The 13519-nt window shown below is 40.8% G+C and overlaps 1 protein-coding gene across 1 annotated transcript; it reads left to right on the forward strand.

Moving 5' to 3' along the window:
* Window positions 1-7261: 7261 nt before the first annotated feature.
* On the forward strand, window positions 7262-10087 carry LOC139621799 (alpha-1-antitrypsin homolog). Its single transcript, XM_071478658.1, has 5 exons — window positions 7262-7397; window positions 7725-8364; window positions 8649-8919; window positions 9127-9274; window positions 9485-10087. Exons 2-5 carry the CDS (start codon window positions 7734-7736, stop codon window positions 9674-9676), a joined length of 1242 nt encoding a protein of 413 aa, XP_071334759.1. The 5' UTR covers window positions 7262-7397; window positions 7725-7733; the 3' UTR covers window positions 9677-10087.
* Window positions 10088-13519: the final 3432 nt, after the last annotated feature.

Consider the following 13519-nt stretch of genomic DNA (forward strand, 5'->3'; position numbering starts at 1 on the left):
GAACATTTTCTCTTTTGTTATTTTTTTCACTTCACAACCCGTTTCCCTCTGTAACACCTCTTTATCTTCTTGTGCAATTACTGGAAATTGCTTTGTAAAAACATCGAGGCTTATTCGCAGACGCAAAGAGAAAACTCATAAAATAGTGATACATTTTCAGACTGTGGCAGGGTTCACCAGCTTCAGAGTATTAGCTCTTTTTTACCTCAGCGTCAGAACGCCTTGTGGATGACGAGAGATGATGAATAGAGGATAGTTTGATGAACAGGACAACAGATCTGTCACAAGCAACAGAAGTGTCAGCCTTTTAATCAAGGAAGGTTCAACTGGCTCCTGGGAAGAGCCATTAGAAAGAGTAGAGGTTCCCCAGAGCTGAGGAGCCCTGTTCCCTCCAAGATTTTGTAAGTCTGAGACTAACAATCTGAGAAGCAAAGTGTGAAATGATGACATGTCAGGCAGTGTTTGAAACTGTCTGTAACACTCGTTCTTTACACAACTATGTCTGACACTTTTCATCTGAACAACCATGTGCAACATGTGGCTTCCAGGGCGAAACTGTGCGCTAGTAACCCCATATTTTCATGATTATTGCTATGACAGCTATTCACGCTGCTTTTCTGTGTGGCTGTTTGGAACAACCAAGCACTCTGCAGCAGCAGGGAGCCAACCCTCACCACATACCCTGGGTACACAGCCTCTTAGACCCACTTGGGGCAGGTGTAGGCTGGGAGGCTGCTACATCCCACAGCTCTCATCAGCACTGTCCTGGACTCTGGTGAACGAGTTATTATTAAAAGCCTGATCTCCATCATGGAGACACCTCTACTAAAATCAGAATCTGATTTATTTGTCACTTCCATAATATGCACTTTGCATATTTGGGAGTGAGATATAGTTCTCCGCCGATCAGGGGGTATGACAGAAACATGTTCAAAAAACACAGAAACACAGCCTATGAAAAGCAAGATGTAGTTGAATTCATTATTATAGTTTCTCCTGTGTGCAAGGTATCGTACAGCAGCTCAAGACGCTGGTATATTTTAAAGTGCTGATGCAATCATGGTGCACTTGTCCGTGCTATCCTTATGGTGTCAGAGGGAGGAGGGGGGCAGGATCTGAAGGGGGATTAGGGTCCTGATGGCGCAGGGGGGAAGAACCTGATGCTCAGTCTGGCAAACGTGGGAGGAGTCAGTCAGTATGTTTGTGAGAGACTCTCCTCCTGCAAAAAATGAGCCTAAAGGTTGTTTGTGCAGCAGGTTAATATGACCCATAGTTACATTTTGTTGGGGTTCATTCCATTGGTCAGGATGGCGGATGCTGGTGCAGTTTGGCTGCCGCTCCATCCCTGAACGTGATGTTTGCCATTCAGTCTATTAATGTTGTGTGTCATTTGTCTTACTGCATCGTCTTTCTTGTTCATTTTAAACTCATGTAAAGCGTCTTTTGAGTGCCATGAACAGCGCTCTATATATAAAATGTATTTTTATTATTTTTATTATTATTATTATACTGATTTTACTACTCTGAAACACTACTGCTGTGCACTGGGCCTCCCTTTTGTGGACTTTCCTGGTCTACTCTGACCTGTCTGGAACAGATGGACTCCTGACTGTTACCATAACTGTTCACTTCTCTATGCCGCTCTTACTATTCACACACAGCCAGAGCTACAGACAAAACAGCATTACACTAGAGAATTGAATATGTATCAGTCCTCATCCTCCTGATAATACTGCCAATCCAAACAAATCTAATGTAAGTAATGAAATTAATTTGTCCCTGTTAAGAACTGCCATGGGCTTTGCTTTCTACACCTAAATACAGGGAATTTACTTCCACATTCTGACTTTGTAAATGTGTTATGAGTGAATCTGCTCCAGACAGTTTTATTCTTACAGATACTTGGCTCAGTGCCAAACTCCCTGATGAATTACCAGATATAACTTATTTATATGTGGTAGGAGAAGTAAAGTAGGTGGTGTTCTTCTATGAAATTCAATTATGTTGCTTTGGCTATCTGTGCAGGGAAAGGTACTCATCTCACTGTCATTGGCATCAACCTCCCCTTAGCCTTGACTGGTTATCCAGCAAAGTGAAAAGCTAAAAGATCTTTGTCTGGAATTAACCTCTGCTGATATCCAAAGCAACGAGACCAAACTTTGTTTGTTAGAATAAAATCAATTAATGTAGATTTAACAGGACCTTTAAACTCCACAAATCCAACTGTTTTTCTTGTCCTGGATATCAGCGACCATTGTCCAATAGTTTGTGCCAGAAACACTAAGAGAATGGAAACACAATCAAAATTTATCCAAGCCAATCCAGTGCCAAGATTTCCCAATGATTTATATTTGTCTAACATCGGAATAACATGTTATATTCAAGACCCAGTCTCTACGCTACATTATTTTTCTAATTAAAAAAAAAAAAAAACACTGCTGAGTGTCACACCCCTTATGAAACATTTGGAATAAAAACAAATCAAACCCCTGGTTTTGCCCTGAACTTAGCTCTAGCCATATGTAATAGAAATAAACTTTGGTCTATTGCAAGAGCCCCTGGCACAAACTCTGACTGGCAGAAATCCAGACAGCAGAGAAACTGTGCCCTCACCTTTAAAAGGAAAGTATAATCTGATTATTACTTATTTGCCCTCTCACAATGCAACAGTAATGGAACAGCATTGTGGAAATTAGTGGAATCTTTAAAGAAAAAGTCCTCCACACTTTTGATAATCATTTCATTGCATCATGTGATAGGTTTGATAACGTATCCATACCTACTGTCAAAGGAAACACAACACATTTTAACACCTGTCACATATTCAGATATATAATGCACTGATATATAAATATAAACATATAAACACAGAGTTTAAAAGTGCTCCTGCGTAAACTTTTTCAGTTCAACATTTCCTTTAGGCAAACTCCCCTCAATATGGCAGACTGCTCAGGTGTCTCTATTGCATCAATGTGGTGACACTTGTGATGGTGGTGACAACTGTCAACCTATATCCAACCTGTCCTGTCTGTCCACAATCCTACAGTCCCTAGTCTGCTGACATATAATAATGTCCCTCAGACACAGCAGTCAGACTTTAGACCTGCTCATAACCACTGCAACTGCCAACTGCTGACACTATTGATCAGGGGCGTCATAGTGGGGGGAACAGTGGGCACCAAAATCATTTGTAATTTTGAGAATTGACCTCATTTGCATGATAAGTAACCTGTTACTGTTGGCTGAATAAATAGTTTGATGGACTATTTCCTGTATCTAGAACGATATCAGAACTTTTGAGAGGCCTGCCCCCTCTGAAAGGTGCTAATGGTTTTGTCCAATTCTGCAGCTGGTTGGACAGAAGTAGCTTGTCTCCAAATGCAGTAGCTTAAGTGACACTGATGAAGAAGACTTCAGGATAACCTTGAAGCAATCATCTATAATTATTAATGGAGGAATCTCTGTCTGTCTGTATTTCGATTATCTTGACAGCTGCTCATCTGACTTCAAAGTTTGCAGGTGGATTGCTGTGAACCCACAAATATTTGAATGAGCAGCTCTCAAAATACTTAACAAGATAAACATTCAATGAAAGTTTGTAACTATGTTAGGGCTGGAGCGACTCATCGATTGACCAGCACGTCGCAAAGATAGCTGCTTGTGGATCTCTAAGGTGTGGGAGTATTTTAGACAGATAACTGGAAATGTATAACAGTTATGCATGGTCATTTGAAGCGAAAGTATCCCACAGTGCTACAAAATATGATGCAGCAGGCATCATATTGACAGTACACTGACATGTCTGACATGAACAAATCTGGTTTACCCCAAGGCTACCAATCATTCTTTGGACTTCAAATGTGGGAGGGAGGCAGTGTGTACCAGTATAAACTTGTGAGTGGGAGGGGGGGGGGGGGGTCATCAAACAGGGAAATTGAGTCTAAAAGTTCCTCATACCACCTCTGAATTGGGGAAGACTGGTTGAACCTTTCAAATGAAATGAGCTGCAACACAGCTTTAAATTAGAGACACTGGTTCCTCAGGGAAGCTTTATTTGCTTATACCTTTAATAAAGCATTTGTGACTGTTTTAATTCTTGTGGCTTTGTGTGAGTGTGTGTGATGGTTGTTTTGAGGGAATGAACTGTAAGTTATGATCTCATGTGTATGTAATTTTGTCCTCAGGTCTCTATTGCGAAAGAGATTTTCATCTCAATGAGATTTTCATATTAAATAAAGCCTATTTAACTAACTAACTAACTAACTATAGATATGTGAGTGTAGTATCAGCTGCCTGATTATTTTTTTCTTTTTTTGCATTTTGCCTTTTGCTGGGTTACAGTATGTAGGCAACGGGGAGAGAGAAAGAGAGGAGTATGACAGGCAACAAAGGTCAGCAGAGTCAGACAAGGCAAGTTTATTTATGTAGCGCCAATCAGACACAAGGCAATTCAAAATGTCTCTGGTCACCTGTTGAATTTACAGTAAGTACAGTATTTACTCTTCCTGTAGTTCTATTTTAGTCTCTGAGGGAAGTAATCTGGGTCATTAGATGCTTCCACTAACTTGTTCACTAAGTCTGCGTCATCATAAATATAAAGATTTCTATGAACACCAATAATGTTGAGATATATTTGCAGAATAGAACTTGAACATTACTTTGCATGTGGTTTTTGTAACGACGTATTTCATCTAATAGGGCCGTTACTGTCAAGTTTGAATGAGTTTGATATAACACTAGTGATTTGTTCGAGTTAAATTGAAAGCAACTTAAAGGGGCTATTTGTACATTTTCTCTGCCAAAGAACATGGTTTCTTTCCCTGAGTGGGTGGTGGTGATTGTGAATTGACCAGAGCTTCAGCAATCATTGTCTTTATAATACATGAGATTATAATCCTCCTTCTGAGCATGACACGTATTCAGGGCAGATTGGAGTCAACAGTTACTCAGTATTGGGAAGTGATCAGACTGGCCGGGGCTAGCTGGTTAGCATGCTAACTTTAGTAGAAGACGTGATAAAGACAAAAGTTAACATGGGCATTGCTTTCCACTTCTGGAGACAGCTCTGGATTAATAAAGAAATGAAATTTGTTTCTGAACTCATAATGTTTCTTTTAGACTGGTAAGTAAACAGCTGTTAATACTAATATCGACTATGTAGCAATTGCAAAACTTACAAATAGCTCCTTTAAACAGCGTAAAGCTTGAGTATGAGCTACAGTGGCTGTCACATAAGCATGTATGACCAGCAGTGTCCAGGCTTTACTGAATATTTCCCTGTGTGGTGTCATACAACAGCACTTGCGTCACAGGCTAGCAGGCTTCAGCTCTGTCCTTGTAGAGTCAGGCAGGAGCTTTAAAACAGTCTTTTCTAGTAATTTTGACATCGACAAGTGTCGAACCCAAAATACTTAGTTTTTTAGTGTCCTAGATGATCACTTATTAGCTCAGTTTACAAATAAATTGCAGCGGGATAATCTTCACAGATGAACACCACTTTTATGATTTTTGAAGCCAAAATACAATCACCAGAAGTAAAAAGTTAATGTTAGGCTATAAATGAACTACCCCACTGTCACATGACTTACAAAGTTAGTGATAGTTTGCAAAAACGCGAGTATAAATACAACAAGGCTGCCTCTGTAGTCTCATTTAGCCACTTGTTAGCAATCACTCTTTTTTAACAGACGTAAAAGCTTTAAGCAATCATGACTGGGTTTTTAGAATTAAACATGAAAATGTCTTGTGTTAACCACAGACCGTATTTCAGCCATCTAATCAAAAATCCATTCAAAAAATCCATAGACTTCGGGGCCAGACGTGCTAAAATGCTAACTAATTTCCAGATGTTAGGACTCATTCCTGCAGCACTAATCAAGTCAGTAAGTCAAGCTGACAGTGAACTGTAACAACGTCCTCTGCTACTACTTCAAATGGTCTGTTAATTGAATTTTTAATTCAAACACAGCAATGCACCTAGAATATTTGATTTTTTTCTACATTCAAACAATAGTTAACATTTTTATTAAAAGGTGACAGCCCCATCACATATAGCATTTTTTCTCCACACTAAAGTTAGAGCACTATTATTACTCTCATCCCAAGTGACTCAGAGTTGAAACTGCTTAAGTAAACTTGACCTTTGCTAAATGTTCGTGTCTGTAAAGAAAGTGACACATAAGGACCTTAAAGCCAGCGTTGCACTTTACTCCTGGGCAGAGAAGTGCGTTGTGCAACTGGATCATCTTGTATTATTCCACTTGCAGCATGGCAGAATTGTTATGAGTCAGCTGAACCTGAACACATGTACAATGGTCTAAATATTTCATTACCCTGTATGTTGTATGAAGCTCACTGGCTGTATATTATGCAGTCAGTAAAGGAGTGTTTGCATTGCACAAGAGGAGATGTAAACTGAATGTTGAAAATTAGGAAAATTATATTTTGCTTCATGGTTCATATGAGCTGAAATGAAGAACTGTGAAAAATCAGTCATTTCCTCCAATCAATCCATCACTGCTCAATCAGCTGTATTGTAAATGAGTGACTCCTAATTGAACATACTATTTTCTACCAAAGTTTGAACAGTGCTGGTTATTTCACATTAGGGATTTGTGTATTTCTGTTCTCACTCAGTTGGAAATAAGTGATATCACATTCTTCTGTGCTCCAATTAGGATTTGGCAACGTTTTAATCAAAACTTTGGTGGGTTATTTGTTCTCTGTTCAGTCATACTCAATCAATCGTCACCCACACAGTCCAATTTAAGCAGATTAACTGAAGGTTTCAGCTTTAAAATAGTAATAAATGATACCTGAGGATTACTTTTAACTTTGATGTTGCTCATTTAGTCATGAATATTTAAGGGAAATAAAGGAAAGTTTTCAAGGGAATACACAGCAGAGTAAACAGAGAATTGACCTTTAGTTCACTGACCATGAATATTGATTAATTAAATTTAACTGCTGTATGATTAAGCCTTGCCATTTAATGAAAATTGCACGATTTATTGTTTTCAGAATTGATTTTAAGTGGAAATTAGCGTAGTTCATTCCTGTTTCCCTGAATACTGACAGGCCAGTGATCTTTGGTGCATTTCTCTAAGCATGTGTTGATTACCAGAAGCATGAAGGTATGTGATGCAGCACACTGCAAAACAGATTAATATTGTTACATTTTTTGGAACAGCCCGTTATCTCACCTCTCCCCCCATTAAGTGCTGAGTGAGTTGTGTTGCATCAGTGAAGATAGTCCAACCAGATATCTCTTAGCACAGGACAGAGATGAGGAACAGGTCTAGGTTAATATTTGACCAAACTGTCAGCTGACTTTCAGAGCGCCTGTATATAATGGGGAAATTTCTGTCACACTGTCTGCAGCAAAGACAACGTTAAAGGTAAGCTTAGCACTTTACTGAAATATGCAAAAGTTTTTAGATGAATTTAATCTTCAGGAAATATGGACTTACATTTATTTGCAAAAGTTAGGTGTGGAAGTGAAGCTTTGCAGCATGGTGACAAAATGTCATAATGTGGAGGTGGAAAGTTGGTCAGAGGCAAATCAAATCATTGATGTGTCCTATTTAATTTGAAACTATTAACCAGTCAATGTTTAATTTTTTTACAAATATTACATTGAATACGGTTGTATGTTATATACTATATACTACCACTGACCCAGTGTGGTCAAACCTAACTCACATCCTTTGATTTTCCCCGGACAGGCTGTTAAGATGCGTGGTATCTTTGCTAGTTGTGCTCTGGCAGCAGTGCTGCTGGCTGTAACCTGGGCAGACCACCACGGCCCCCATCACAATCATGCATCACACACTGTACACAGCCATCAGGGAGAGCTGAGCTGCCACAAGCTGTCCTCTCCCAATGCTGACTTTGGCTTTGCCCTCTACAAAAGTCTGAATGCCAAGGCCGCTGCTGGGAAAAACATCTTCTACTCACCGCTGGGCATCTCCACCGCCCTGTCCATGCTGTCCACAGGGGCCCGTGGTCAAACCCACAGCCAGCTGTTCTCCAGCTTGGGCTACAGCGGTCACGACCAGGCACAGATCAACGAAGCGTATCAGCATCTTTTCCACATGCTTGGCCACAGCCAGGAGAACCAGCAGCTGGATGTCGGCAATGCTGCTGCAGTGCGCTCTGGCTTCAGTCCTCTGGAGAAGTTCCTGAAGGAGATCAAGCACTACTACTCCGGGGAGACCTTCAACGTTGACTTTGCCAAACCTGAGGAGGCTGCAGCTGAGATCAACCGATTCATTGCCACTAAAACACAGGACAAGATTAAAGATATGGTGAAGGATTTGGACCCTGAAATGGCCATGGTGCTGATCAACTATGTCTACTTCAGAGGTAGGCCACAAAAAGTATTTAAGAGAACGGGCCATGCACACAGATGGCCAACTGCTTACATGAACCTATAGAGACACTGCATCTGTATGAGTTCAGATGCACATTTCCTTGTGTTGTTTAACGGACAGAGCATGTGAAATACACTTGTCTAAAAGATATGAGAAAAGCAAGACAGTTATAGGTTGATTTTTAAATGTTTAACCACTATCATTTGAGTATACGGACAGTATCTACATTGCTTTCATCTTTACCCCCCCCCCCCCCCCCCCCCCCGTCTCATTCAGGACAGTGGGAGAAACCCTTCAATGGCAACCTGACACAAAAGGCAGACTTCCATGTGGACGCCGCCACCACAGTCCAGGTGGACATGATGAGAAGGATGGGACGCTACGATTTCTATCAGGACACTGACAACCACACCACCGTCATCATGCTGCCCTACAAGGGCAACACCTCCATGATGATTGTCCTGCCTGATGAGGGCAAGATGGCAGAGGTGGAGGGCTACATCAACAAGGACTACCTTACACACTGGCACGACAGCCTCTTCAGGAAGTAAGAGAGGAATTTGAATATGTTTTGAATGCTCATCCCTGTGGTTGAAAGTTTGTTGTAGATATGTTTACTTGTATAATTATAGGGAGTGTGTTGTGTGAAGTGTGTGCTGGGCTTTTATGCAGAGAGACGGCATGAAAATAACCTGGATAAACTACGTGTACGTTCCCATGATTCTGATGCTGCTGATGTTCTGGTGTTTTTCAGCTCTGTGAATCTGTTCCTGCCAAAATTTTCTATCTCTGCTGATGCCTCCCTGGATGACACACTTAAAGAATTAGGAATGACAGATGCTTTTTCAGACAATGCAGATTTCTCTGGCATGTCTGACGAGATCAAGCTCAAAGTCTCAAAGGTAGGATCAGCAAACACACTTTCACCTGTTTGTTATGGGGATTGAGAGCTTTAAAGGAATATGCCTTTTCCACAATGGAATTTTTAGATTTCCACAAATACAGAGTGGATGCTGCAGAGATCCTTTTCTGGCTTGTAGCATCTAAAGTTTTAATGAGACGCAGTCTCAGTAGAACTGGACAGTGACTGACTCCTCCTGTTTCCTCTGCAGGTGTCCCACCAGGCCGTGCTGAGCGTGGATGAAACAGGAACAGAGGCAGCAGCCAGCACCACCATTGAAGTCATGCCCATGAGTATGCCTGACACCATGACTCTCAACAGGCCCTTCTTGGTCTTCATCCTGGAGCATTCCACTAAGAGCATCCTCTTCATGGGCAAGATCAACAACCCCACAGCCATTTAAAGACGCTAGGAAAATGAGTGTTACATATGTTAGTTTTCACACTGCAGTATGTGTCAGCAGCTTCTGAACTTTGGCTCATTTTTAACCTCAGTGTTTGAAAGCCCTGTAGTGATGTCACAGTGATATTAAGAGATCTGATCTGCCATCAAGTAACAGAAATGTTAGTCTGTTGATATGCTTGTAGTTTGACACATCTATTACCAGCCGTCATCTGAACCTAGGTGATAAATGTCTCAATACATTGTTACATATTGTATGCAGCTGACTGTTGTGTATGAGCCAGTCAATAGAGAACATTTGTACCTATATTACATGAAGCATCTGCTAACGCACTGAGCCAATGTGTTATTGTGGTGTTGCTGTTTCAACATGGCTCAACATGAAGGTGAAATAAATATTTGTCATGAACAACTTTTATATTTATTTTTATTTCTATTATATTGTCAAACTGATTTCTGAGTGTTTACCTGAAATCTGCTAAATATTTATTTAAACACTCAGAAAACAATAGAGAGAAGCCTGACAGAGGAGATGTAAAACTACATTGAGATAGTTTTTGGTACCACAAATACACAACATGTAAAATATGGAACCTTTAATTATATGATTTAACAGTACCACATAATACTACATTTTAAAAAGAAGCTACTAGTTGTTTTTCCAGACTAGAATTAAAGTTTAAATTACTTGTATCATGTGATTTATACTATTGTGTGATGAAGAGTGATCATCATCGATCGATGAAGACAATCGATTCAGTACTTTTTGTGTAATTCTGCTGACAAAGAAACAGATTATAACCTCCTTGGTGGAGTTAATAACATTCCTCACATTACACACTGGGTGACGTTAGGAATTAAGAACATGGAAATCAGTCTATCTATTCATCCTCTGTCCTCCTCCCTCTTACTGCTAATGTGGATTCAATGCTGGCCACATACCACAAGGTAGAGGTTTGGAAGTGGGGGCTCAGCTAAATAGTTTGGCCATAAATAGTAAGATTTCATTTCAGCTATTAGCCTAACAAGCTTGTTATGGTTAATGCATACTGGTGGTGGATGGGAGACTCTGGACAAAACTGAAAATACTGCTCCTCTGCAAGTTTGTTTAACAGGTGTTTGATAAGTTACTCTTACTGGCTTTTTACTTGCAAATCTTGTATTGCATGTACATTGAGGATTCAATTCAATTCAATTTTATTTGTATAGCGCCAAATCATAATATACATTATCTCAAGGCACTTTACAGGGTAAGGTCAAGACCTTACTTTGTTATAGAGAAAAACCCAAGAGTTCCCTCAAAGAGCAAGCGCTTGGCGACAGGGGGGAGGAAAAACTCCCTTTTAACAGGAAGAAACCTCCAACAGAACCGGGCTCAGGGTGGGCGGCCATCTGCCTCGACGGGTTGGGTTTAGGAGGAGATAAAAAAGGGGGGGTTGGGGGAGGAGAGAGGAGAAAAGAGAGAGAGAGAGAGACCAGGAACAGCTGTAGGTAATGGTGTTATCAATAATAATGACAGATAACAGTGGTTAATAGTAATGATGAGTCGTGGTGGATCTGGATCCTGCTGCTCCAGAGGCAGAGAGACCTGCAGAATGAGGACAGAGAGAGGGAGAGAGAGGAGAAGCACAAACTACGGGAGAGAAAAAAATACAAAGTTAATGGCATAAAGTAATCGAGAGAGATAGAGAGAGAGAGAGAGCGCCCAGTGCATCATGGGAATCCCCCAGCAGTCTAGCTCTATAGCAGCATAACTAAGGGATGGGTCAGGACATACCCGAGCCAGCCCTAACTATAAGCTTTACTAAACAGGACAGTTTTAAGCCTGATCTTAAAGGTAGAGAGGGTGTCTGCCTCCCGAACCCACACTGGGAGCTGGTTCCACAGGAGAGGAGCCTGATAGCTGAAGGCTCTGCCCCCCATTCTACTCTTACAGACTCTGGGAACCACAAGTTGACCTGCATTTAGAGAGCGAAGTGTCCTATTGGGAAAATAGGGAACTATAAGCTCTCCAAGGTACGATGGTGCCTGACTATTAATGGCTTTGTAGGTGAGGAGGAGGATTTTAAATTCTATCCTGGATTTTACAGGGAGCCAATGCAGAGAGGCTAACACAGGAGAGATGTGATCTTGTTTCCTAGTTCCTGTCAGTACTCGTGCTGCCGCATTTTGGATCAATTGGAGGCTTTTTACTGAATTTTTGGGACATTCTGACAATAAAGAGTTACAGTAGTCCAGTCTTGAGGTAACAAATGCATGAACTAGCTTTTCAGCATCCTTTAGACACAGAATGGGTCTGATTTTAGCAATATTGCGCAGGTGGAAGAAGGCTGTCCTAGAGACTTGCTTTATATGTGAAGTAAAGAACAAGTCTTGGTCAAAAATGACACCAAGGTTTCTGACTGTAGCACTGGAGGCCAAGGTAATGTCATCTAGAGATGGTATACTATCACATAGTGTATCTCTGAGGTGTTTTGGGCCAATTACAATAACTTCAGTTTTGTCTGAATTTAAGAGTAAGAAGTTACTGGTCATCCAGGTTTCTATGTCCTTAAGACACACCTGAAGCTTGGCTACCTGGTTAATCTCACCTGGCTTCATGGATAAGTACAGCTGGGTGTCATCTCCGTAACAATGGAAATTTATCTGGTGCCTCCTAATAATGTTTCCTAGAGGAAGCATATACAGACTGAAAAGTATTGGTCCTAGCACAGAACCTTGTGGAACTCCATGACTGTCATGAGTCATTATTAACATGAACAAAGTGGAATCTATCTGACAGATATGACTTAAACCAGCTTAGTGTGGTTCCTTTAATGCCGACCATATGCTCTAGTCTCTGTAATAAAATCTTATGATCGATGGTGTCAAATGCGGCACTAAGATCTAGTAGGACAAGTATAGAGACAAGTCCATTGTCTGAGGCTATGGTAACTGGTTTGCAAAGACCTTCTCAAGAATTTTGGAGATAAAGGGCAGGTTGGATATAGGTCTATAATTGGCTAAAACATCTGGATCAAGAGTAAGCTTTTTAAGTAGAGGTTTAATTACTGCAACTTTAAAAGCCTGCGGTACATAACCAGTTGATAAAGATAAGTTAATCAGACTTGACATAGAGGTGTTGATTAAAGGAAAAACTTCTTTGAACAGCCTTGTTGGAACAGGGTCTAGAAGACAAGTCGATGGTTTAGATGAAGAAACTGTTGAAGTGAGCTCAGAGAGATCTACAGGAGAGAAACAGTCAAAATATAAACCAGTCACAGTGGACTCTGAGGCTGCTGAACTGGACAGTACATCTGAACCAGCTGTGGGGAGGAGATGGTGAATTTTTTCTCTAACAGAGACAATTTTATTTGTAAAGAAGCTCATAAAGTCATTACAACTGAGGGCTAAAGGAAAGATGGTTCAATAGAGCTATGGCTGTCTGTCAGCCTGGCTACAGTGCTGAACAGAAGCCTGGGATTATTCTTGTTTTCTTCTATCGATGATGAATAATAGGATGTTCTAGCTTTACAGAGACTTTTTTTATACGCCAATAGGCTGTCTTTCCACGCCTTTAGAGATTCTTGCAGGTTAGTAGAACGCCACCTTCTTTCTAGCTTCCTTGAATTTTGCTTTAAAGCTCGTGTTTCTGAGTTGTACCATGGAGCTAGCCTTCTCTGACTCACCACCTTCTTCCTCAGAGGGGCCACAGTATCTAGTGTTGCACGCAGTGAGGCTACAGTACTGTCAACAAGATCATCAACCTGTGTGGATGTGGAGTTAAGAGATGGCAGTGGGCTTAGCACTAATGGGATTCTTTCTTTAAATTTGCTAATGGTATTGTCAGACAGACACCTGCTGT

This window comes from Trachinotus anak, unplaced genomic scaffold (assembly GCF_046630095.1).
Source record: "Trachinotus anak isolate AG129_WGS33_773 ecotype Australia unplaced genomic scaffold, CSIRO_AGI_Tana_v1 ptg000005l, whole genome shotgun sequence".
NCBI lineage: Eukaryota > Metazoa > Chordata > Actinopteri > Carangiformes > Carangidae > Trachinotus > Trachinotus anak.

Excerpts from the sequence above, each read along its gene's own strand:
- LOC139621799 (XM_071478658.1), top strand. The coding sequence starts at position 7,734 with ATGCGTGGTATCTTTGCTAGTTGTGCTCTGGCAGCAGTGCTGCTGGCT. Across the intron at positions 8,365-8,648 it reads CAACTATGTCTACTTCAGAG|GACAGTGGGAGAAACCCTTC; the intron begins GTAGGCCACAAA and ends CGTCTCATTCAG. Across the intron at positions 9,275-9,484 it reads TCAAGCTCAAAGTCTCAAAG|GTGTCCCACCAGGCCGTGCT; the intron begins GTAGGATCAGCA and ends TTTCCTCTGCAG.